Genomic DNA, 23459 nt, shown 5'->3' with positions numbered 1-23459 from the left:
CTGGCTTTCTAAGCTTCAAGTAAAATGAAGTGATACAATTAGAAAGCCTTCAGATTTTGTTTTGATATGATGTCACTGGTTAAACCAAATTGATCATATAACAATAAACACTTTTACAGTACTTTTCAAATGTATTTAAGGTTATGAGAATTAGCAAAGGAAATTTCTTTCCATGGTGTTTTGCCTTGGAAACAAGTTTACAAGATAGAAGTCAAGACAAGGTAATAAAATTCAAAATAAAAACTGTTCCCTTTACCTAGTTCTTTGGGAAGCATATCAGACTTCTGTCTCCAAAACCAGTGGACATATCACAAAAAATAGTTGTTCTTGCAGGTCAAACATGGATATAAATTTCATTACATAATTGTTACGTTTAATGAAACATATAATGAGAAAGATCACACAAGGAATTTTTTTCATAAAGGCTAATAAGTATATATATATATGTATATCTTTTTTTCTAAATCTTATTTTGTTTCTAGGGTTGGCTCTATCAATAACAAGCTATGTGAATCTGTGCATGCCTTAATCAGTCTCTAGCTTATTCATTTGATGACAGATTGCACTGGAAAAAAATACTGATCTAAGATCTTTAGCCTGAGATGGTTTAATTACCAAAATGTAGTCTCTAAGTAGTTGTGTGGCCTTTGACACACCATTTCCATAACAGATCTCAGTTCTGACATGTCTAAATTAGGATTGTCATAAGTGCTGTATTATATTTTCAATTTTCCAAAATGAAAAAATTCTAGTACTACCAAGAGATCTGAAATTGGAGACTCATCTGTCAGGCATTAACTGTACATACTAGATACACATAAATATATATGTAGTAATGTAAAAGCAATCTTTTTATACTCTGTTTTGAGCCATTTGAAAATTTCAAGACTCCTTTTGGGAGATTTTGCAAAATGTTTATGTATGATTTGAACTCCAAAGCTGGAGAAACAGCATCACCTGCTATACAGAACACTGCAGTTCTTTCATACTATGTTTATTGTATTTGTCTTTGTGTATGTGTGTGTGTGTGTGTGCGTGTGTGGTGCTGATGTTACACAAAGAATCCAAACATGGAAATAAATGTTAGCATCTTCTAGCCAAATGCATAGGTTTTGGCTTGCTTTTGTTTGTTTCATTTGAATTTTTGGTAAAAATTAACTAAATTTTCGTACCCTGAAACTTTCACCAGGATATAGAAGTAGGAAAGAAGTTCTGTGGTATTAGATCCACAAACTTGACTTCACAAGCCAAGTGTGATGGTGTACACTTGTAACTCCAGCTCTTAGAAGGCTGAAGCAGGACGATTGTTGTCAATTTGAGCTCAGGCTATACTAAATTGTGAGTTCAAGGCTAGCTTGAACTATATAGTGAAACCCCATCTCAAGATAAAACCAACCAAACCAACCAACCAATCAACCAACCAACCAACCAACCAACCAACCAACCAACCAACCCCCAAAACCTATCATTTGTACTTTCATGATTTATTTGAGCCATTTATCCCTAAAGTGGCAATAATGACACTCCTTTTATACAGTTGATGTCAGAATTCTAATTTACTTAAGGTACAATGGTATATCACTCATATAGTTTCTTAAACAAGGTGGGGAACACAGATAATCAAAGAAATTGATTTAAATGAATAAATTAGATTAATATGCATCCATATGAATATACTTAAAAACTGATAAGATCAAAAAGCAAATAAAAAGGTAAGTATAGAATCATATACCTTAAATTAAAAAATATAGGATATTAAATTTTATGAAATTATATACAGAAATACAGAAAATTCTTCCTTATAGTAATAAAAACATAAACGACATGTATAGCAGTTGTAGATATATTCAGGATAGGCAGCACTGTCTCTGAAGAAGAAAGGAGAAACACAGAGTGGGTATGAGCATATGCATATGTTTTATAGTTATTTTGTGTGTGTGCACGCATGCATGTGTGTGTGTACGGTACTGAGGATTGAACCCAACGCCTTTGCACATGAGCTATATCCCCCAGTCCTTTAGTTCTTTTAAAATTATTTTGGGCAAGGGTCTCGCTAAATTGCCAAGTTGCTCAAGATGCACTCGAATCTGCAATCCTTCCAGAGTGGGGAGATTACAGGCACGCGCCTCTGTGCCCAGCTGACATTTTTATTCTCAAACTGAGCACCCTGGTGTGTATTATATTCTTTATGATTTTTAATTGCTTATTTCATTTAAAAATAGAATTACCAAGCATTAAATTCAGTGTGATGTACATAAATTGTCAGGCATTAAATTTCAGGAAAGATAACTATTATGAATATTAGTATTTTCCATACACTTTTCAACTGTTAGATGAAAGGTAATCAAAGAAAAAAGTTTTGCCACCTGCACAGATCCTATTAGCCCTGGAACTTGCTTATTTGGAAGATGAATTTCCTTTGAATAGATGCAATTTCTTTATACCCCCTTTTGGGGGGGGGTTTGAACTCTAGCATTGATGTATGCTAACATGTTCTGCATGAACCATATCGCGAGTCCCAACTGATGCAACTTCTATCAGTTTTTAATTTCTTATTTATTTTTGTATCTGATTTGCTGTAGATTACTTTCATTTAAAGTCCAAGTGTAATGTGAACATTCTTTGATATGAAATGTCTCCTGTATCAGTGTGTTTTTTAGTAGCTTACATTGTACAATTTTATTTTGAAAAACCTTGCTTTCCTCTTCAGCTGAGCAATCTCTTAAAACTTACTCACCTTGATTTGAGTATGAACCACTTTACTACAATCCCTCTTGCTGTGTTGAACATGCCTGCCCTTGAGTGGCTGGACATGGGAAGCAACAGACTTGAACAACTTCCTGATACTATAGAAAGGTAAAATAGCTTTTTATGCTACTGACTAGTTTAAAACCACCTATGAAAATTAAGAAATAATGAACTAAACAAGACAGAAAGGATCTGGAGCATAATCCACTAGAGTAGATCCATATAGTTTGAAGTATGCTGTGTTTCAACACAATGTTTTCATTTATTCCAAATAAGTATAAAAGGCTTAAGGGGTGGAAAAACTGACTTTAAGACACTAACAAGCGTATGTCACAACAATAATATTGCTTTGTGCATGCCAGCCATTTCCATACACTTGAGAAAGGATTGCCCAAGGTCAGTTAATAGGCATTTAACTAGTTAGGATTTGAACCCAGGCATCCTGGCCTGAGTCCACACTGTTAACCAGTATGTGTACTGCCTTGACTTTGCATTGTAATGATTTCCCTGAACCCTTCCACTGCTGTCCCTTTGTGTACTGTGATTTGAACTTAGGGCCTTCACATTGAGCTACATCCCCACCTCTGATTAGAATTGAGTTGCTGAATTACCTATGCTGGATTTGAACTTGTGATCCTCCTGCCTCAGCCTCCTGGAGTACTGGGATTACAGGTCTACATCACCACAACCAGTTGACACAGTAATAATTTGATTATTCTTGCAAGCCTCAGATTAGGTAACATTTATTATTTTGTAAGAAAACCGTGAGAAAAGTGCAGAATTCTCAAATATGTTGATTTCATTTCTACCATCACAGGATATGAGTACTATGCTGTGGAGATTAGCTTCCTCATAGTTTCCCTAGTAACCAGGAAATGTACTTAGTTAATTCAATAAATATATTGGCTGAATGAGATACTGAAAGCAGATGTCTCACTGTTAAGGTAATAAGAATTCAGATTTTCATATGTTTTTATCTTATGGAAAAACAGTAAAACAAAGTTTCATAACAAAATAAGAGAACAACAATAGTTAATACATTACAAGTAATCTTTAATTATTTAGGGTACAACATATGGGCATAAAACCTTCTCCAATCAATATTAGCACAAACCTTTTCAATGACTTAAGACACACTGATAGTATAACTGACTTGAGTTTTTTGCTTTTTCACTGTTCTTTTCCCTTTTACCTATCCTACTTCCTTTTTCCTTTTGAACAATTTCTTCTCATTTCACAATATCTACTGTACATTTTAGAACTTACTTTCAGTTTCCCACACAAGGGAGACAATATAATGTTCACACATGTGATTCTGATTCATTTCACTAATGAGTACGGTATCAAATTGCATCCATTTACCTTTCAAAGTCTTGTCAATCTTTCTTTATGGCTGAGTAGTACTCCATTGTATAGAAATGCCACATCTTTTTAATCTATTCCTCAGTTGATAGGCATTTGGATTGTTTCCAAGATTTAGCTACTATGAATTGTACTGCTATAAACATGGGTGTATATATTTTGCTGTGGTATGATATTTTTAATTCTTCTGGGAAGATATCCAGAAGGGAAATAGCTTGGGTGTCATGGAACCTCCAATCCAAGCTTTTTAGGTATCTCCACACTGATTTCTATCTGCACCAGTCTACATTCCCACCAACAGTGGGGAGAAGGGTTGCTTTTTTCACCACAGCTCATCCAGCATTTGTTATTGGTTGATTCTTGATGACAGCCATTCTGAGGTGAAATAGAATCTCAGTGTCGTTTTAATTTGCATCTCTCAAATGATCAGTGATGTTGAGCATTTTTTCATGTATTTATTTTTAACTGCATAAACCTCTAATTCTTCAGAATGCAGAGTCTGCATACATTATGGCTACAACGGAATGAAATAACATGCTTACCACAAACAATCAGCAATATGAAAAATCTGGGTACTCTTGTTCTGAGCAACAATAAACTGAAAGATATTCCAGTGTACATGGAGCAAATGGCAAATCTGAGGTAAAAATCTGTAGACATAAAACCAACCTACTGATTTCTGGCCACAGAACAAGGAAATGTGGAAAAATTGTTACTAACAAATTTGATTTATTTCTATGAATGTATATATATTATGAATATATACTTTAAAACCATTTTTAGTATTGGATTCTACACACACACACAAATTTTTTCAGTGCTAGGGATGGAACCCAAGGCTACATCTCTACCTTTCTCATCAACTTTTTCTTCTGAGACAGATCTTGCCAAGTTGATCAGTCTGGGTTTGTACTTTCTCTCTGCCTCCTCCTGCCAGAATGCTGGGATTATAGGCATGCACCACCATGCCCAGCAGAAATTGTATAACTTGATAAACAGTATTCATATGATCTGTTCTCAACTATTTAAGAAATTGGAAACTAAGACAATACTGAGATTTATTAGCTTTAAGAAATATCTTACATTTGTAACTTTTTCATGAAAATTCTCTTTATACTTCTAAAATACTTTTATTAACAAAATAAAACCAAAAGGATAAATACAATTATTTACCTCCAAAGTAACTACAAATGGACACAGGCTGTTACGCAACTGATGGTATAATTTTTTACTACTTAATGTCAGGACTTCATTAAGGGTTTCTTTTCCAAGATCTAATTTGTTGACAGTGAGAATAAGAGACTAGATATCAAAGCTCCCAGAACAAATTCTTCATTCATACATTTACGCAGCATTTTTTCTTGGCCTTTATTTAATCAGCAACTGTTAATGCTATACTGAATGATGAAGGCACAAGGATAAATAAGGCATACACAGGTAACTAAATTCATAGCATTGTGTATTTAAGATGTATTAAAATTGCTCTTAAGTTAAACCATCAACTGTCAAATGTATACTATGAACTAATAGTTGCTATGTTTATAATCTTTGAAAGTTGTCTATAGCTAATATATTTTTCTTCTAGGAAAGAAACAGATTCTTGGGATATATCACACTTCACCAAAATGTTCAGTTACTGGAACTAGTTTTTAAAAACCCAGCAATTTACTATATTACCATTTAACCTTTCCAGGGAAACACATACTATAAAATTGCTTTTTGTTGTGTTTGTGTGTGCACTGCTAGGTTTGTCAACTTTAGAGACAACCCACTGGAATTAGAAGTAACAATTCCGCTCAGTGAAAGTACAGATGAAGAGGAGGAACAGGAATTATTTGGCCTTCAGTTTATGCACATATACATACAGGAGTCCCGGAGAAGAGCAGGTATGTGTATATAACACAGATTAAATCTTTCTTTGGGGGGGGTTTAGAGGAGTGCATATATAATTGACCTCTGTCTTATTAATTCCTTTGATTTCTACCTTGCTTTTTCTATAAAACTTTGGTCTTTTGGCCAACAATATGGGAGAAAAAAATGAAATTCAATTGTTAGTAATTCAAATAAGGGTAACTGGGAATTTAGCTCAGCGCTATTAAGTGCCTGCATGGCAAGCACAAAATTGTTAGTTCAATCCTCAATACCAAAAAACAAAAAATAAAAATAAATAAAAAATTTAAAATTCAGGTAAAGGCTTGAAGAGAGCTTGTAAAGCTTTCAATTGGAATCAGGAAATAACTCCTTGGCCAAGCACTTGAAGTTCAACCAAAGGAATGAAGACTTAATTCAGTCCTTTGGTTTGCTGAAACAGAATCTCACTCTGTAGCATACTGGCCTTGAACTCATGGTAATTCTGCCTCAGCCTCCTGAGTACTGGAATTCTGGTGCACATCACCACACCCAGCCTGAGCACACCTTTTTTTTTTTGTACTGGGAATGGAACTCACAACCTTGTGCTTGCCAGGAAGGCACTTATAGCACTGAGCTAAATCCCTGGTCCGAAGACATATTCTTAACAGATATATTACCTGTCTACCAGCTTGTCATATACGTTAGTTCAAGTATGAGCAGATCTCTGCCATTCCCTTTTTCTACTGTTAACAAATATCGAAAAACCATTTTACTTGGGAATGAAAGATATTAAGAGAAAAGTCTGTTATTTAGTTGTCACTTTTGCAGTGCTGGGGATCAAACCAGATCCTCAGACATGCTAGACAAGCATGCTACTACTAAGCTAGTAGAATGTGAAGTTTTGATATACAGATTTCAATGAATTAGTGTAATTTAGATTTTTTCAGTATGGGGGACTGAACCTAGGGCCTTTGCACTGAGTTACATCTCCAGTCTTTTTTGTATTTTGAAACAAATCTCATTAAATTGGTCAGGCCTTTTGAATTTGTGATCTTCCTAGCTCAGCATCCCATGCATGGGATGCAGTTTATAGGTCCATACATCTACCTACAATTTTTTTTTTAAATTAAGCCTTAAATTAAACCATGATTAGCAGAACAGGGCAAAGAGCACAATGACAGTGCTGGGGATATAGCTTAGATGCACAGTGCCTGCTTGCTAAGTGAAAAGTGCTGAGTATGATTCTCAGGGGAGAGGGGAAGCACAATTCTGCTCATGAAACAAATGGGAACTACAATGTAATAGCAATCATGACTATAAATCACTGAAATGTGGAGTTTTTGACTGACCAAGTAGACTTTAGTTCATTTCAAAGAAATACTTTTAAAAATGAGTTTTTCCACTAGAAGGTCATTTTTCCAATATCCAGTGGCAGACTTAAAAATCTAAGTTATGACACTAAGTGACTGAAATCTATATATGCCAATGTCCAGTTTAGGAAGTAATGATTAATTCTACTGTGACAAGGTCTCAGAAGCATAGAGGACAGATTGGGAGAACACAAGGAAAAAAGCTCTAGTAGTCTGGGGCCTAATTTATGAAACAGGGGATAAATAAGAGAGAAACAGAACTGATAACTGAATGAAGATGAGAAGAGGGAGTCGTTTAGGGGAGCAGAGGACAGCTGAATGGACGGTGGTGCAGAGATGGGGAAGAAGCTGGTTTGGCGGGCAGAATCTGGTGGTAGAAGCAGAGGATGAGCTCATTTTAACAGTGATGCACTTGTCGGCATGTAGGATATGGTCACTGTATAAATCAGTGATGATGAGCCTATGGCACCCGTGCCACGGGGCGCTGTTTGCTATCACTGAAAACTTGAATAGGTTGCCATCATTGGCATAGATAAATATGACCTTCAAGAAGGGGTTTGCTGAACCCGCATGTCCCACATGGTCATTTTTTCATGCCATGTCAGAAAAAACAAGGCTAGGAAAGAAAATAATTATGACCTAAAGCTAAAATGTTCTAAGATAAGTTTATTTTCCTATAAAGTACTCAGTACCTTATCAGAAGCACATCAGTAAGCTGAATCACTATAATCCTTGCATGTATATAAATACCTCATGGAACATAACTGAGATTATATTTCTTGTAAAATACATTTTATTTCTGGGCATAAATTGTTGAGTGATACAAAATAAATTTTATGACACAAATGAGCATTTCTGACAATAAAATAAGGTTCATTACTAAATGATGCATCCCTTTCATCTATGTTCTCTAGATTAGGGAACATGAGTAACTTAAAAATAATCAAATTATCTTATTTTAAAAATGCATTTGAAAAAATTACCTTACTTTAGTAATATTGACATAAGACAACAAGAGGAAGAAGTTAATAACTTAAAAGAGATAATAAAACAAATGCCTGCCTATTATGTTATTAAAACTAGATTCAGGAATTACTACTTCTAGTTAGTATTTTGTTTACTTTGTGCTTGGAATGATTCTAAGCATTTTACTTGTGTTACCTCATTTGATGCACACAACAAACTAGTGAGGTAGGTTTTATTATCAGCACATCGTCATCATCATCATCCCCATGTTCAGAGGAGCAAACTGAGGCACAAAGAGTTTATCCATGGTCACCTACTAAAGGTGACAGGGCTGGATTTGAATCTAGGCAGATTGACAAAACAAATGAGATTAAATTAACGTAGAAAGGCAGGAATGAAAAATGGATTAGGCTTCTTATTTACAGTTCACATAATCATAGACCACAGGATAAAAATAGTTACCTTAGAATATCATTATAATATTTTAAATTAATAATCCTGGATGTCTTAGCATGTTTTGACAATTAAGACAATTTTTACAAATAAACGTAGAAACAAATCAAGGATAAGATGTGGAAGGGACTAACAGTCCAACCATATGTTTGGTTTAATATTTGTGCATAGAAACCATTCACCAGTTAAATAAGGCCTAAATGTGACAAGGTTTTTGGTTTCATCTTTTACTACCTTATTCCAAGCTATTTTCTCAAACAATAGAGAACATACTTATTGTCTATATTATATCTGTAAGAAATAGCCTGATAAATTATATGTGTGTGTGTGTATAACTTAGAAGCTATTTGCAAATTTGAAATTTACTTTGTAATTTATGCTTATAAATATCTTTTTAAAGTCATATAATAATTCAATAAAAATGAAGCAATTTTTCCTCTGGAAAATATTTTTTCAGTTTTGGTGTTGTCATGGACAAATTCTGGTAGTATATAAATACAGGAGGATCTGAAAGCCAGAAGGTGATTTCATTAGATTATGAACATTGTGGGTTTCTACTTATTTATTTGTGGTTTTGTGAGACAGGGTCTCATTATGTAGCCTGATCTGGCCTTGCCTTGAACTCATGATTCACCTGCTTGAGGCTTGTAAGTGCTGGGATTACAGATATGTATCACCATTCCTGGCTCCAGATCTGTATAGAAAAAAAAATATTCACACATATGCTAAATTCTAAGACTGGCCCTTATTATAAACTGACAACTGATTATTACATCTTGAACTTGAGATATAAAAAGTATTAAAGAAAACCAAAGGAAACCCCAATTACTGTAGATAGAAAATTAATATGTCAGTTACATGTTGATATGTTTTTCAGATGACCAAGTCAAGTGTTCAGCTACTTTACCAACCTGTATAAATACTGATGGATAATATAATTCAAAATGCCCTGCTGAAGAAGATTTTTCAGAATTTGGTGAATACTTGGATTTCTCAAGTAAAAAGCAAAGCTACTACCACAGATGAATGAGGCCATAGTATTTTTAAAGATATGTTTTCAAATTACATTTTTGTGAATATAAAAATATAATTTAAAAAGGTATTTTTGGTGGAAGACGGTTGATATTCAAATTTCTTTTCCATTAAGTGGTTGTTTCTGGCAATGAAGAATGAATTGGTAAAGCAGTTAACAATACATTTTCCAAAGACACCAAAGGGTCTGTATAGTACTGTAAAGCAGGATTAAATCCTTTCTGTTCTAAATATTGGATTCGGCCTTGATCAATCAGCAGTTTACAAAGACGTCCTATTTTCTTCTTTTCTTCAACAGTAAGAAGCCTAAATTGAATAAACATAAAAAAAATTAGGGCTTATAAAATTATTTTAGTTACATTTATTAAAAAGCTGTTAAATATGCCATGTCCCATGCTTCTAAGACATGTTTTAGAATCAAAATAAAAATATATTCTAACTTACTTTAAAATTACATTGAAAAATAATGCACTTATGAATAAATTGTTACAATGGTCATCAAAAAAAAAGTAGCCCTCTCTTATTAATGATTTTACTTTTTTTGTGGGTTTAGGTGACAGGTTGCGTTCTGAAAATATTACATAGAAAATTACCCAAATAAACAATATAGGCATTTTTAAATTAGTGTTGTTATGAGTAGCATGACGAAACCTTGTGCAGCCTACTTCTTCTCACCCCAGACGTTAACTGTCTCCTTGTTTAGCACAGGCATGCTGTACACATTAGCCACCCAGTAGCCACTAAGTTATCAGATTGAATTTGGATTTGGAGGTACTACAGCGCTTATACATAGGGTTTGGTACCATCAAGCTTCAGCCATCCACTAGGTCTTGGAAAGTATTCCTCATTGATAAGGAGGGGGAGTACTGTACTGCACAGCAATAACAAAACATTTCTCCTTTAGTGTCGTGCATCATAAAAGTAGTTACTCACCCAGGTAAGTTGTCAGTGCTCTCTTCTGTGATGCTGCATTCTCCACCATCATGCTCTTCACTATCATCGTTTTTTCTCTTTGTAGTAATATCTGAAGATTCCAGTGATGCTTTCTGCCTCCCACAAGTCGCCCAACTACTCATTCGCTGGAAATAGTGGAATTCCACTGCTCCAAGGCCTAGTGCCCTGAAGTATTCTTTGCCCACATAATGTCTCCAATCACACCTGTGGTGACAACAGAGTGCAATAACAATGCCAGCCACAGGAGTCCACTTCTCTGGGACATTTTTTTCACTTCCTTCCTTGGTCAAAGTGTTAATTTCTTTTTCTGTTTTATCATTCTTTATGCGTTTGGCTAAAGGTTCTTCATTCCTTTCCTCATAACTGGCAGCATAGGTTTCAACCAAACATCGTAATGCAAGATCTGCAAACACAATTATGTGGCCCCCAAACCACATCATCTTTAAAAATAAGTATTTTATTTCTTTTCACATTTCTTAAACAGTATGGTTTTAAAAAAACCTAGCAATAAAAACAGTAAAAGACCTATTTAGCTTTATACTTGTATCATAAATCAACTGTGCAAATTTGTTCTTTTCTATATTAATTTCTCTAGTGATTTATTTTACATGAAGCCTACTTCCCAGTAAAACTATCTGAAGCTCTCTACAATCTGAAAAGTTTATGTTCAATTACTTGGATTGCCTCTCATTTCTTCTACCCTGGCTGAGGAAATGACTTAATACAGAAAACACTTGGCCAGGTGTAGGGGCACATTCCTATAATCTCAGCATTCTGGGAGGCTGAGACAGGAGGACTGCAAATTCAAGCACAGCCTAAGTAACTTAGAGATTCAGTGAGACCCTGTCTCAACATAAAAAATAAAAAAGGGCGAGGTATCTAATTCAGTGTGGTGTCCTGGGTTCAGTCCCTGGTGCAGGGGGAGGAAAAAACCAAAACCAGAAAACACTAATTTACCTACACTTATATCTCATAGGAGTTTTAATGTCAAGAAACCTGTTCAGCTACAGTAGGTCAAGAAACTAGTCTTGAAATAGAAGATATTCACTGTGAATACTGATGAACTGAAGCTGCACAAAAGGGCATCACAATGTGCAAAGTAAGCTTTGCTAAGTCACCTTTCTGAACCTATGCCTGCAGTCAGCAAGTATTTTTTTTTTTTCTTCGTTTTTATCGGTACCGGGGATCAAACTCACGACTGCCTGCTTGCAAGGCAGGCGCTTATGCCGCTGAGCTAAATCCCCAGCCCCAGTCAGCAAGTATTTAATGAGGATGTAATGATTAACATATACAAATTTAGATTGGTATTACTTCAATTAAAATGAAAAAAACTGATACATTCTAAAATTTTTAAAATGGATTTTTGATGATGAAAACTGCTTACATTGATCACAAATATACATCATAGAAACCTGCATTTTCTCTAATTATACATATTGTATATGAGCAATCAAAATAAATGTATATTTTTAAATTTTATTGCCCTACAATATCACAAGTGAATATTAAATGATTTGATGTTTCATTAGTAAATTTAATTCAATGTATGAATTTAAGTCAACAAACCATTGGGAACCTATTATTTGGAGCAAGTGACAGCTAATCTATTATTTTATAAACTATTATTTTCTTCCTTTCTTTCCTCCTTTTAGAATTTTTTTTAATTTTTAAATTTTGAGATGAATGTCTCATTAAATTGTACAGGCTAGTCTTAAATTTGTAGTCCTCCTGCCTTAACCTCCGGAGCACCTGGGGCTACAAGTAGAACACTGCACTGGGCTTCTAAAAAATATATTCAGGCAGTTTACTCACATTTAACTTACATAAATGATTTTCAGAAATGAGAGTAACAAAAAAAAAAAAAAATTAAAAGGATTTTTGTTTCAAAATAAAAAGGAACTTTCAACAATCTATTTTAATGCCTTTTTATAGTGATTTTTTTGTTTTTGTTTTCTGTTTTTTGAAAAAGAATCTCACTCTGTAAATTAGGCTGGTCTTGGTAATCCTTCTACCTCTGTCTCCTGTTAGGATTATAGGCATGTGCCACTATTCCTGGCTTTTATAATGATCTTAAGGGATAAACCTACATATTTAGAAACTAAAAAATACTTAGTAATTAAAATCGTTCATTCACTCATTAAAACATTCACTGAGTTCTTGTTATATACCAAACATTGCACTGCAATATCCTCTTCTTAAAAATTCACATCATTGTGGGAGAATTAGTTATCTAAACAGTTATGATAGTAAGTTTAAGTTGCGTAGAGGTATTCCCATAAAACTAAGGAGGCACATCTTATTTAAGAAGGCTGCAGGAAAGTGGTAATAAATGGGCTGAAGGATGAGTAGAAACCGAGTAGGTTTTAGTTTGGATGACAATGGAATTCTAAGAATTATATAGCAATATGGTGTACAGTAAAGTATACCAGATTTGATGCTGCTGAATAACAAAGCTAACAAAGGCCTACCAAAGAAGGGGGAAGACACATTTTTTGTTTTCTTTTTTTTTTTGGTCTTTTTCGTTTTTATCAGTACCAGGGATCGAACTCACGACTGCCTGCTTGTAAGGCAGGCGCTTATGCCGCTGAGCTAAATCCCCAGCCCCAAGACACATTTTTTGTATGATGGGTTTGAATATTAATACTAGGGGACCAAGAGAAAGGAAGGTGACCAGGAAATAAGCAGCAAGAATGGACCTAGTGAAGGGGAAGAACTGAGAAAGAAGTGTCACTGAAAAAAAAAAAAAAAAAAAAAAAAAAACGATGTCAAGAAGATGACCAAAAGCAGTAGAGACAAAAGAGGAATTCAGATTGGAATGAATCATGGGGGTAAAGCGTATGGAACATAAGAAATCACTATTGTAGGTTACATGTATGTGAAATTTGAATTAGATGAGTCAAAGGTTATGCGCTTCTCCCAAACCCAAGGGTGGAATTGTTTATTTCAGAAGGCATTTATGAGGGTTAAATAAGGTATGTGAAGTGTTCTAAAAACTATGAAGAACTATCTAATTATATAGTACTCAAAGTCTTTTTCAAGCCAAGCAGATAATGTCTTATAGCAGATTCCCATGTGTGTGGAGGAGGAAACTAGCAGAAGCCAGGAATAAGATGAACAACAGCTAATATTTAGTGAGCACTTTACATGTGACCTTGTAAATTACATTATCATCATTATATTACAGATGAGGTAACCAAGCTCAGATAGTTTAAAATTATACAGAAGAGCTGAAAGCTAGACTGATTCCTAAGTGCATGATGTTTCTTTACCATACTAGATTGGGTGGAAAAAAAAAAGTTTTAAACAAGATATCTTAAGATTTTTTTCTGGCCTAAAATTTCTTTCCTCCCAGAATCCTGAAAAACAATGATCTTCTAGCAAGACAGGTTAAAGATATTTTCCAATCATCTCCATTCAAAAAGTCAGTACCTTTTGGGGTAGAATTATAAAGCTTCTCTAAATGAACTTTTTCTTTTTCTTTTTCACTGCACTATAAGCCAAAAAACCTTACTGTCCCACACAACATACAACTTATACACAAAACTCTTAATTTATCCTATGAATTGGTAAAAATGAGCAGATAAATAGGAATGCCTTATATTTGACATAACACAAGGTCAGTGCTACTATGAAGATTGATGAGCTATAAACATAAGAAATCTCAGCTCCTCAAAGGAGACCACTAACGTGGCTGGGGCCATTCAACTCTAACGTGATGTGTTCATGTACACATCAGTGTGTTTACATACCTGTTGCCACACCACAGAGATGCTTTCCAATTCCTACCACAGGCAGTTTTCCTTCTCTTAGCACAGGAATCTTGTCTGAAATAAAAGGAAGCAAGAATTAGGTTAGCACTTTTGTGGGATAAAAGATTTAATGTAGCCTTCTAAAAGAAAGAATTAATTAGAACTTTAATTTATAATTTATATATAAATGCTGGGTTCTCAATGTTGGGTTAAAATTAGTAGAAGTAAGATGTTGCTGAGATACGTTTTTATTATTTACTTTTTAAATAATAAACTACAAAAAAAGTAGAGAAAGGGCATTAGGATGACTGAGGGATATGTGTATATGAAATGTGAATTTCGCAGTGACAACACAGTATAAAATTTTAGAAAGTTTCTTATATACATTAGCAAGGCAGACAACTATATCTCATTTTCTTTAATGATTTTGGTAAAGTCTTGTTCTATAGGAAGAAGGCTAGTTCATGTTATGAGCAGACACAAAACTAATTTAAATAAGATAAAAGAAGTAATTTAGGACATATAATCAAAATATTTAAACTCTATCTAAATGTAACAGCTCATTTCCAGTTGATACTGAAAAAAATTTTAAAGTTTCAATCATAATTCATTAATTTGTTACATGTAAGATTCTATATTAATAACAATGGGTTAATTTGTTCTTTCTGAAGCACATGTTCTGCATCACTGGATTTCTAAGCAACTTTCTGCATGCCTGTAATTCATGGTAAAGCAACAGAAAGTTACACAACTTACTCAAACATAAGTGTTGAATATCAATTTGAAGTCTTTCAAACACTGAATTTTTCTTTCTGTGTTTACCATCCACCTGCATTAAACAGAACATTAGTGTAACAATGATTTTTCATGTTACGCAAACTTAACGAAAATACTTTTGTTTTCCAAATTCAGACTAAAGGATTTCCTATCTTAATTTTTACTACTAAAAAACTAGAATAAATAACAAAGTTTAAGACTGCACAATCTAAGCTGAATGAGGTGGCACAACAAGCCTATAATCCCAGTACTTTGGGAGGCTAGGGCAGGAGAATTTTAAGTTTAAGCCTAATGAGGACAACTTTGTGACTTAGTGGGATCCTGTCTCAAATAAAATTTTTAAATAAGGCTGGGGGTATATCTTATTAGGAAGTTGGGTTACTAATATACTGAAAATTGTAACACTTACCTTGAATCTTGTGGTCACTTTTTCTACTAGAATGAAATGAACTTTTTCAGCATCTTTTAAAGCAATATCAACCCAGTGAGATAATTTTCCTTTTCCTGCTCCAAACTCAACAAAGCATCTTCTTGGGCCAAGTAACTTTAATTTTTCAATGTTACCTAAAATAGAAGCCTACAAACTTCAAAAGATTATTTTATAAACTAAAACAACACATTTAGCTCATATTAGAAAACAGCAAAGATATTTCTACATAAGGCTATATATTCACATTGATAATTTGTTTGACTTTAAATTTTTTGTCATACTTTTAAATACTTAATACTCTACTCAGAAACATATCCATGACAAATATTTTAAATATATGTTTATACATATTTTTGAAATGGAAATATTTTTGAACCCTGAAAAATAGATTAAGTAAAATTTCATTATAAACTATGTTGAGAAAAAATTTTTACAAAGTAGTTATTGGGGCCAAAATATACCTGCTGCTTTAGGTGCTTGATGGCAGAATCACCATTTTTAGGGTCACTCAGGGCATCAGATAACGCTGGATGGGACATAATGTGGTCTTTAAGTGTAGAATTCAAACCTGTACCAAATATAAATGTGTGATAGGTTAAGCAACCAAATATGAAACTATAGGGCCCTGAGCAATGGTAGTAATATTTTGTAAATCAGAAAGGCATCAACTCATATACTACCTACTTACTCTAAAAACTCATATACTACCTACTTACTCTACTTACATCTAAAATAATTTAGTTAGGAGTTTAGCTCAGTGGCTTAACTGTCTGCTTGGCGAATGTGATGTCATGAGTTCGGTCCCCAGCACCAAAAAAAACACAACAACAAAAAAATTTAATTAGCAACTTTAGGCTAGACTTACCTTTACTGGCTTTTTTCAATTTCTTAATTAAGTTTTCCAACTGTTCTTCAGATAAAGAAGAAATTGGAACCTAGATACAAAAATAAAACTAAATAATGTAACTAAAAAATTGCTTTAAAGCCCATAGCTCTAAAGCACTGAGTACAGGCTTAACAGCTAGACAAATCCCAATGGCAGTTTTGGCTCTGCTCTCTGACGAGATCACTTCCCTAAACCGCTATCAGAATGGCCCAACTGCTAAGTATTCACTCAATCTCTGCCCTGCTACTTTAATCCACCTAATGTTCTCAGGGTCAAGAGATTTAGACTGAGAAAGGTCTAGAAATGGAAGGGACTCAGAGCCATATTAGATCTTGTTATAGGCATAAGCTGGTCTGGCAACTAATCATCATTAAAAATGCTGATTCTATAGAACAATGCATTTTAAATTCAAAGCAACAAATTTATTTATTCATTTTTCCAAATTCATTTTATTTCAAGGAGAAAAAGAAATAAAAATAAGAAAACTGAAACAAAGTTTCAAAATATATCAATTGGGCAACAATGATACATACATCACACATTGTCATCCCAAACCATTCATTGAGAGCACAAGACATCTGCATTTAATTGTCTGAACAATACCAACACAAATCTTCTCTTCAGTGAACTCAGAGAAATCTGTAGTATAACTATCTTAACTATCTTTTCTCTATACATATACATACACATATGCATGTTTCTCACACTAATGAGACAATACGATGTTTACACGTGTGTCTTATTTATTTCACTAATGAGTATGGTCTCAAATTGAATCCATTTACCTATGAAAGTCTCCAGTTTATTCTTCTTTATGGCACAGTAATACTCCATTGCATAAAAATACCACATCAAAGCAATAAATTTATTCCAAAGATTATTCACAACAATCAAATAGTTTACAAATAGCTTTTAAATATTAAATCAAATACTTACTAGTTGCTCAGGTATTTCTGTTTCATCTGTTAAGCCTGCATTAATATCCTGAATAAAGAAATCCTTGACAAACACAAAACAAAACCATAGCATTATTAATATGAAGCTGACAAAAAATTAAGCTAAAATTGATTATTCCCTTCATCCCATACTCTGTAGCTGCCATTCTCCCCTCCTCCCAATCATTTAGTTATTAATTAATACTATGGTACCTGCTTTGGTTTACATCAGTGATGGCGAACCTTTCAGAGCTTTCGATGATACAAATAGCCCATTGCAGAATGCATATCACAGATTTGCCAAAGTCCTGAGTTCAATTCCCAGTACAAAAAAACAAACAAACAAAAAAAAAAAAGCAAAAACAAAAAACAAACTTGTGAGCTAAATAAATCTCTCCTCTCCTAACTTTGAGTATCAGGTATTTTGTCTCAGCAAAGAGGAAAAGTAACTAAAACAATGGCTTTTTCCTCCAGTATGAAGCCTGCTAAATACTGCTAAAGAAAAGTTATCTAGTCATTTGGGATGGTGACAGTTCAAATGTTTTATCTCTATAATCAGTCTGACTCTCAATGATGCCCAACAATTATTCCAATTATTCCTCATAACCACAGTTCTGGAATCTCCTACTACAATATGATCCCTCTCAATAACTTTGTCTTTTAACTTGGTAGGAAAAGTACCGCCATCCAGTAAGTTTTTCAACTAGTTTTCCTATCAGCTCAAATTCACCTGAACTGATACTTATCTTTTACTACTTCTCATCTATGTCAATGGAAGAGCTAGTCCTCCTCTTTCTACCTTTATTTTGTTCCTTATTCTTGTTTGCTTCCTGAGATGCCTCCCAGTGTCAATGATACCCTCTTTTCTTCCAATTTCTAATAGCTAAGCATATAAATAAAGCTGCATTTCTCTCATTTTCAAACACACTACCTTTATCTTGCACACTTCCTAACTCCCACAAACTCCCAAATTCCACTCATAGCAGATTTCTTGAAAGATTCATCAAGGCTTTTACTATCTTATTTGTCACTGACTCAACATACTCTAGTCCAATTTCTGCCTAACCCACCCAATTTAATACCAATTTTGCTAAGGCCTTTGATCTTTAGTAACTATCATATTGTTACCCCATGGTTTCTATCCTGTCCTTACCTTATGTAATTCCTCTGTGATGCCAGACACATAGAACATAGTATTACATTGTCCATTTCCCTAATAGATTACAATGGTCCTCTATGAAAAGTGCTTGGCAGAACGTTTGGCTTAAGTCAGTGGTGGTGAATCTATGGCATGTGTGCTGCAAGCGGCTACTATCATTGAAAGCTCTAAAAGGTTCGTCATCACTGGCATAAGCACTCACTTAGTATTTATTGAATAAATCTCTTTCTTTTTCCTGTAGTCACTTACTCTAGGTAACTCAAAAATCCAAAGCTTCACCTACATTTGTATATATTTGACTTCCAAATTTTGATTAATTGTTCAACCTTTCCACTGAGTTTAAGACTCATTTAACCGACTTTGAATTTTCAGTAAGTTACTAAGGTTTATTGAAACTGCTATCTCAATGATTCCTCAATTTATCTCCACTCTTCTTTTCTTCTTTAATTCAGTTACTTACCATGTCCATCTGGATTTCAATGATAGGCTCCTACTTATTCTTCCCGACAACAAGCTATTCTCCCCTACCACTAACATTCTCTTAGAGTCTGACCATGCCATTCCCAAGCTTAAAATCTTTTGATGGTTTTCCATCTATCAAATGAAGTTCCAGATTTCTTAAAAAATGTCACATGGTTTCTCAGCTCCATGACTTTACATATGCTCTTGTAAATGGACTTTTCTTCCTTTCCTTGCCACATCAAGCCTCAGTTCTAGTATTATTCCTTCTAGGGAACCTTAACTCCTGGGAATTGAGTTTAATTTTGATGGAAGTACATACTCTCATCATACTGTGCTTACTTCTTTCATTTGATATTCCTAAACAATATCCTTTATTTACAAGTTTACTTCACAGTCCTAAGTTCCTTGATGAGGGTTTTAGTTTACTGAAAAAAGTGTAGTAGACATTAAGTAAATATGTTTCAATAAACAGTGGAATTATTTTCTGTAGATTCATACTCCATAAAATGATACTCTCTGAATTAAAATTAACTAGATTCATAATCATGCATGCTACATATATTTAACTGCATTTACCAAATTCTAGACTCAAAGCAAAAGCCTTGTCAAATGAGTATTCACATTTATGAATTACTAAGTACTGTATATGTAGACATTACATACCACATTTTGTCATTCAGTTTTACTGCTCAGATACTTACAGGTTTTGGCTTCTCTCTTGAGTTACATTTTTTCAGATGCTTTGCTAGTTGATCTTCATACACTGTGCTAAATTTAAAGAGAAAATTTTAAATGAGACTTTTAACAACTACTGTTTCTGGCAGAGAAAAACTTATCTGATCCATACTTAACTGTTTGGGATCTAAAGGACACAGGATTCTTTTCCGAGTATTTTCTTCCTAATAAATCAAAAGGGATACATTTACGAAAAATATCAAATTTATTGCTAATGGATACTAGATTAATTCCAGTATATCTGCATTCTCAAAACAAGGCAAGTAAACTTTAAAACAAAGTAATAAAAACTAGCAAAATGAGATCATAGGACTTAACCATAAGAACAAATGCATATGTATTTATATAGGAAAAAATTCTGCTTTGGACAGACAGTAAGTCTCTAGATTCAAATAAGTTACAGAGAAGGCTTACATACATAATATTAGATGTATGATGATAATAATGAAATTAAGGGCTGGGGGTTTAGCTCAGCAGTGTAAGTGCCTGCTTGGTAAACGCAAGGTCATGAGTTCAATCCCCAGTACAAAAAAAAAAAAAAAAAATCTAATACGTGCTACTTTATGCACTAACGATGAAAATAACTTACTTTATTAAATAAATTTATTAATTTGCGTTATCTATTTTAATATACTTTATTTCAAGTTAACTAATTAAAAAGGCTGACAAAAAAAGGTGTCTGGCTAGGCATCATACATACATCTATAATCCTACTACTCTGGGATGCTGAAGGAGGAGGATTGCAAATTTGAGCACAGCATCAGCAACTGAGTGACTCAGTGAGACGATATCTTAAATAAAATGGGATGAGAATATAATTCAGTGCAACGGCCCTAAATTTAATCCCTAGTACCTCAAAAAAAATTAATTGGATTCTTTATCATGTATAACATTTTAAAGTATGTGTATCTTGTAGAATGGTTAAAAGTGAACTAGTTAACATAGGAATTACTTCATACTTAAGATATGAGAAATACCAATAAAACATGGCATTTTTAACAATTTGGCATGTGCCATTTTCTACTGCTTTTGCAACTTTTCACATAGCAGTTACTAGATCCTTTCGCTTTTAAAATACATTTAACCATACTCACTTAGGAAAAAAAGAACTGAAAGCTAAGTGTTGGCAATTTGACCTAATATTTCTTATAAAATTGTATGAAACAGGATAAGCTAAGGCCAATCAGACTCTTTAGGTTTAATTTTCAGCTTTATCAGCTTTTGGCCCTATGACCCTAGGTAAGCTTACTTACACATGTGAAAGAAAATAGTGGGTATTATCTGCCAAGGTTCATGAAAATTAGATGGAGTTTTAAAAAAAATCAAAATTTAGCATAGTTCTAGACTGAGAAAACCTGACCAAGTATTCACTCGTAATTTTGTCTCAATTCAGTCTTGATAGGCCTCTCAGAATCCCCATGAAACAGTGGATACTTAGTTTTATGGAAAAACTAAGAAATCATCAATCTTTTTTCTGAAATGCTATACAATAATTTTCCCTTATTTGCTGACTTCAAAATTTAGCTGCTAGCCAGATGCTATGAGGTATCCTTATAGTCCCAGCTACTCTGGGAGACTGAGGCAGGTGCTCAGATTTCTTAAAACCAGGAACTGGAGAACCATCTGGGCAACAAAGCAAAAATCTCTTGCTTTTGTGTCAACAAAACTTAACTTCTATGCAGAAAAAGACATCTTAACTTTCAAAGCCTACCCATAGAGTAGAAAAACAAAACACTAAATTTACCATTTGGGTTTAGAAGAGTTTGTCAATCTGGGAAATACTGGTATTTCCAAGACTGAGTATTTCTTTTGGCGGGCTGTGGTGAAGAGCACTGTCTTGTGATTTAGGTTTAGCAGTGTCCCTGACCTTTATCCATTAAATGCCGGTAACATTTCCCAGTTTGGACAATGAAAATGTCTTCAGACACTGCCATGTGTCTGACAAAATCATTCCCAGCTGAGAACTACTGGGAAAAATGAGTGTAAGTAGTGTCACCACAGCTATATGTGAGTTTTCAACAAAGAAAGATAATATCCAATTATATAACAAATTAGGATTCAGGAGAATGGAGACATTTTAAATCCTAATTTTAGTCATGAAAATGTTTCCATTTGATGTTTGACAGTCTTTCTTCAAGGGATTGTACCAGATATCATTATTCCTCAGTAGGGATTTATTCACAGTTTGTTAATTATTCCACCACTAGTCATTTTTCAGATTTCTAAACACAGAGTGGGGACAAAGTCCTTCTACTACGATAACCTCTTGCTTTAACCGAAGGATGTTTGCTAGCCCTCTACAAGCAGCGAATTGACAACTTGTAGATGGACTTTAAAGGGTTCCCACAATACATCACACAACAAGCATATTCAGTATGCTTCACTTTAGGTAAATACCAATCAAACCAAAACATGATGGGCAGTGGTAGATGAAGGGGTTGATCTGCACTGAATTTTACCTAGAAGGATTAACCTGAGTAAGAAATAAAATAATGCAAATAAACTGAGTAAGAAAATAATGTCAGCAGACTGAAACCAGATGCTGGCCTATTTGGTTTATTCTAATCCTAGTAGACATGCTCTAAATCAGCATTCTGCTCTTCTTGCTCTTATTTTTGCCTATCACATATACAACCTAAACTAGCAACATACACGCAATATACAACTATAGATTGCTTGATACAGCAGCTGTTTACATAACTACTGTATATTAACAACAGAATTGTACGTTTTTCTATTTTAAAAGGTCAATTCTTACACATTTAAAATTTTTTCCTATCCCATTCCTGCAAACTAGTTTTAAATTTTCTAGAGATTGCAAGTGTAAATACATTTTAAAGTTGCATTCCAGTACATTCATGAGAAGTAGCTTTCATCAAATAATTAGAACACAATACGGTGGTGAAATCTAAGGACTTAAATCGGTGGTTTTTACAAATTATCATTTCCCATGTGTAAGACGAGGATGAGCGGAAATAAAAGAGAGGTAGCTTGGGCTAAAACCAAACTCTAGCATTGCCTACGTCAGGTTCAGGACAAACGTGTCACTGCTGGCGTTTTACTTAGAAAAAGAAAACAATGCTTAATCTTTAGGGCTCATCATCCGCTCCGAAGGAAATTTAAAAATACGTTAATTGAAGTAAGAGCGGGGAAATCTGGGGGACAGAGCAGAAACCTGTCGGAGGGAAGGGGCCAGGTTCCAGCACCGACACGACCAGGGAACTTATTTCCGACTCTCAGGAGGGTAGGGCGATACCAGACCTCCGCCGCGCCAGCGTGTTCACCACAGAATCTTTTCCCCGCTGCCACCACCATCCTGCAGAACCGCTTCTTCTTTTCCACATAGTAACTGCATCTACCCTCCGCTGGGAAACCAATCGCGGGCTGCGTCGGCACAGAAGCTGCCATAGTTCAGAGTCTGCTCCTAGCCACAAGCATCTGGCGCCCAGTTCAACAGTTCTCAGTTCCCTTCAGATCCTCTTCCCTTAACAAACATGGCAGCTTCAGATCCTACCACACAGGTCAGTTCTAGGCAACAGAGCTAACGTCCTCGCCCTCTTCCGGCAAAACAGGAAGAGGCTGATGGTGGC

The 23459-nt window shown here is 34.5% G+C and overlaps 2 protein-coding genes across 4 annotated transcripts in view; one reads left to right on the top strand and one right to left on the bottom strand.

The window, feature by feature from the left end:
• Window positions 1–10291, top strand: part of Lrrc39 (leucine rich repeat containing 39) — a 33365-nt gene extending 23074 nt beyond the window's left edge. The window contains exons 6-9 of the mRNA XM_003479173.4: window positions 2711–2856; window positions 4600–4752; window positions 5857–5996; window positions 9628–10291. Of these exons, the coding sequence (XP_003479221.1) occupies window positions 2711–2856; window positions 4600–4752; window positions 5857–5996; window positions 9628–9683 (495 nt within the window). The 3' untranslated portion in view covers window positions 9684–10291. The remainder of the gene's footprint in view (window positions 1–2710; window positions 2857–4599; window positions 4753–5856; window positions 5997–9627) is intronic.
• Trmt13 (tRNA methyltransferase 13 homolog) lies at window positions 3785–23418 on the bottom strand. 3 transcript variants are annotated; one of them, XM_003478962.5, is made up of 11 exons: window positions 23131–23414; window positions 19987–20033; window positions 19836–19902; window positions 17515–17577; window positions 16558–16627; window positions 16154–16260; window positions 15672–15839; window positions 15242–15314; window positions 14486–14560; window positions 10716–11139; window positions 3785–10088 (listed from the first exon to the last, which is right to left on the bottom strand). In XM_003478962.5, exons 1-11 carry the CDS (start codon window positions 23275–23277, stop codon window positions 9893–9895), a joined length of 1437 nt encoding a protein of 478 aa, XP_003479010.1. In that variant the 5' UTR covers window positions 23278–23414; the 3' UTR covers window positions 3785–9892. The 3 variants fall into 3 exon arrangements, with proteins under 3 accessions (XP_003479010.1, XP_063110903.1, XP_063110909.1); XM_063254833.1 differs by lacking the exon at window positions 19987–20033 and having other exon boundaries at window positions 23131–23403; XM_063254839.1 differs by lacking the exon at window positions 3785–10088 and having other exon boundaries at window positions 10718–10940; window positions 23131–23418.
• Between the last annotated feature and the right edge of the window lie 41 nt (window positions 23419–23459).

The sequence above is a fragment of the Cavia porcellus genome, unplaced genomic scaffold, assembly GCF_034190915.1.
Source record: "Cavia porcellus strain 051 isolate PalLab524CR breed Dunkin Hartley unplaced genomic scaffold, mCavPor4.1 scaffold_1, whole genome shotgun sequence".
In the NCBI taxonomy this organism is placed as follows: domain Eukaryota; kingdom Metazoa; phylum Chordata; class Mammalia; order Rodentia; family Caviidae; genus Cavia; species Cavia porcellus.
Note: the sequence above shows the minus strand (reverse complement) of the source record. Positions and strands in the feature narration are given on the sequence as shown.

Coding starts and splice junctions, on each gene's coding strand:
- Trmt13 (XM_003478962.5), bottom strand. CDS start 23,277: ATGGCAGCTTCTGTGCCGACGCAGCCCGCGATTGGTTTCCCAGCGGAG. Junction 14,561..15,241: donor TATTCAACACTTATGTTTGA/GTAAGTTGTGTA, acceptor CTTTTATTTCAG/ACAAGATTCCTGTGCTAAGA. Junction 10,089..10,715: donor AGCACTGACAACTTACCTGG/GTGAGTAACTAC, acceptor TATTCAATTTAG/GCTTCTTACTGTTGAAGAAA.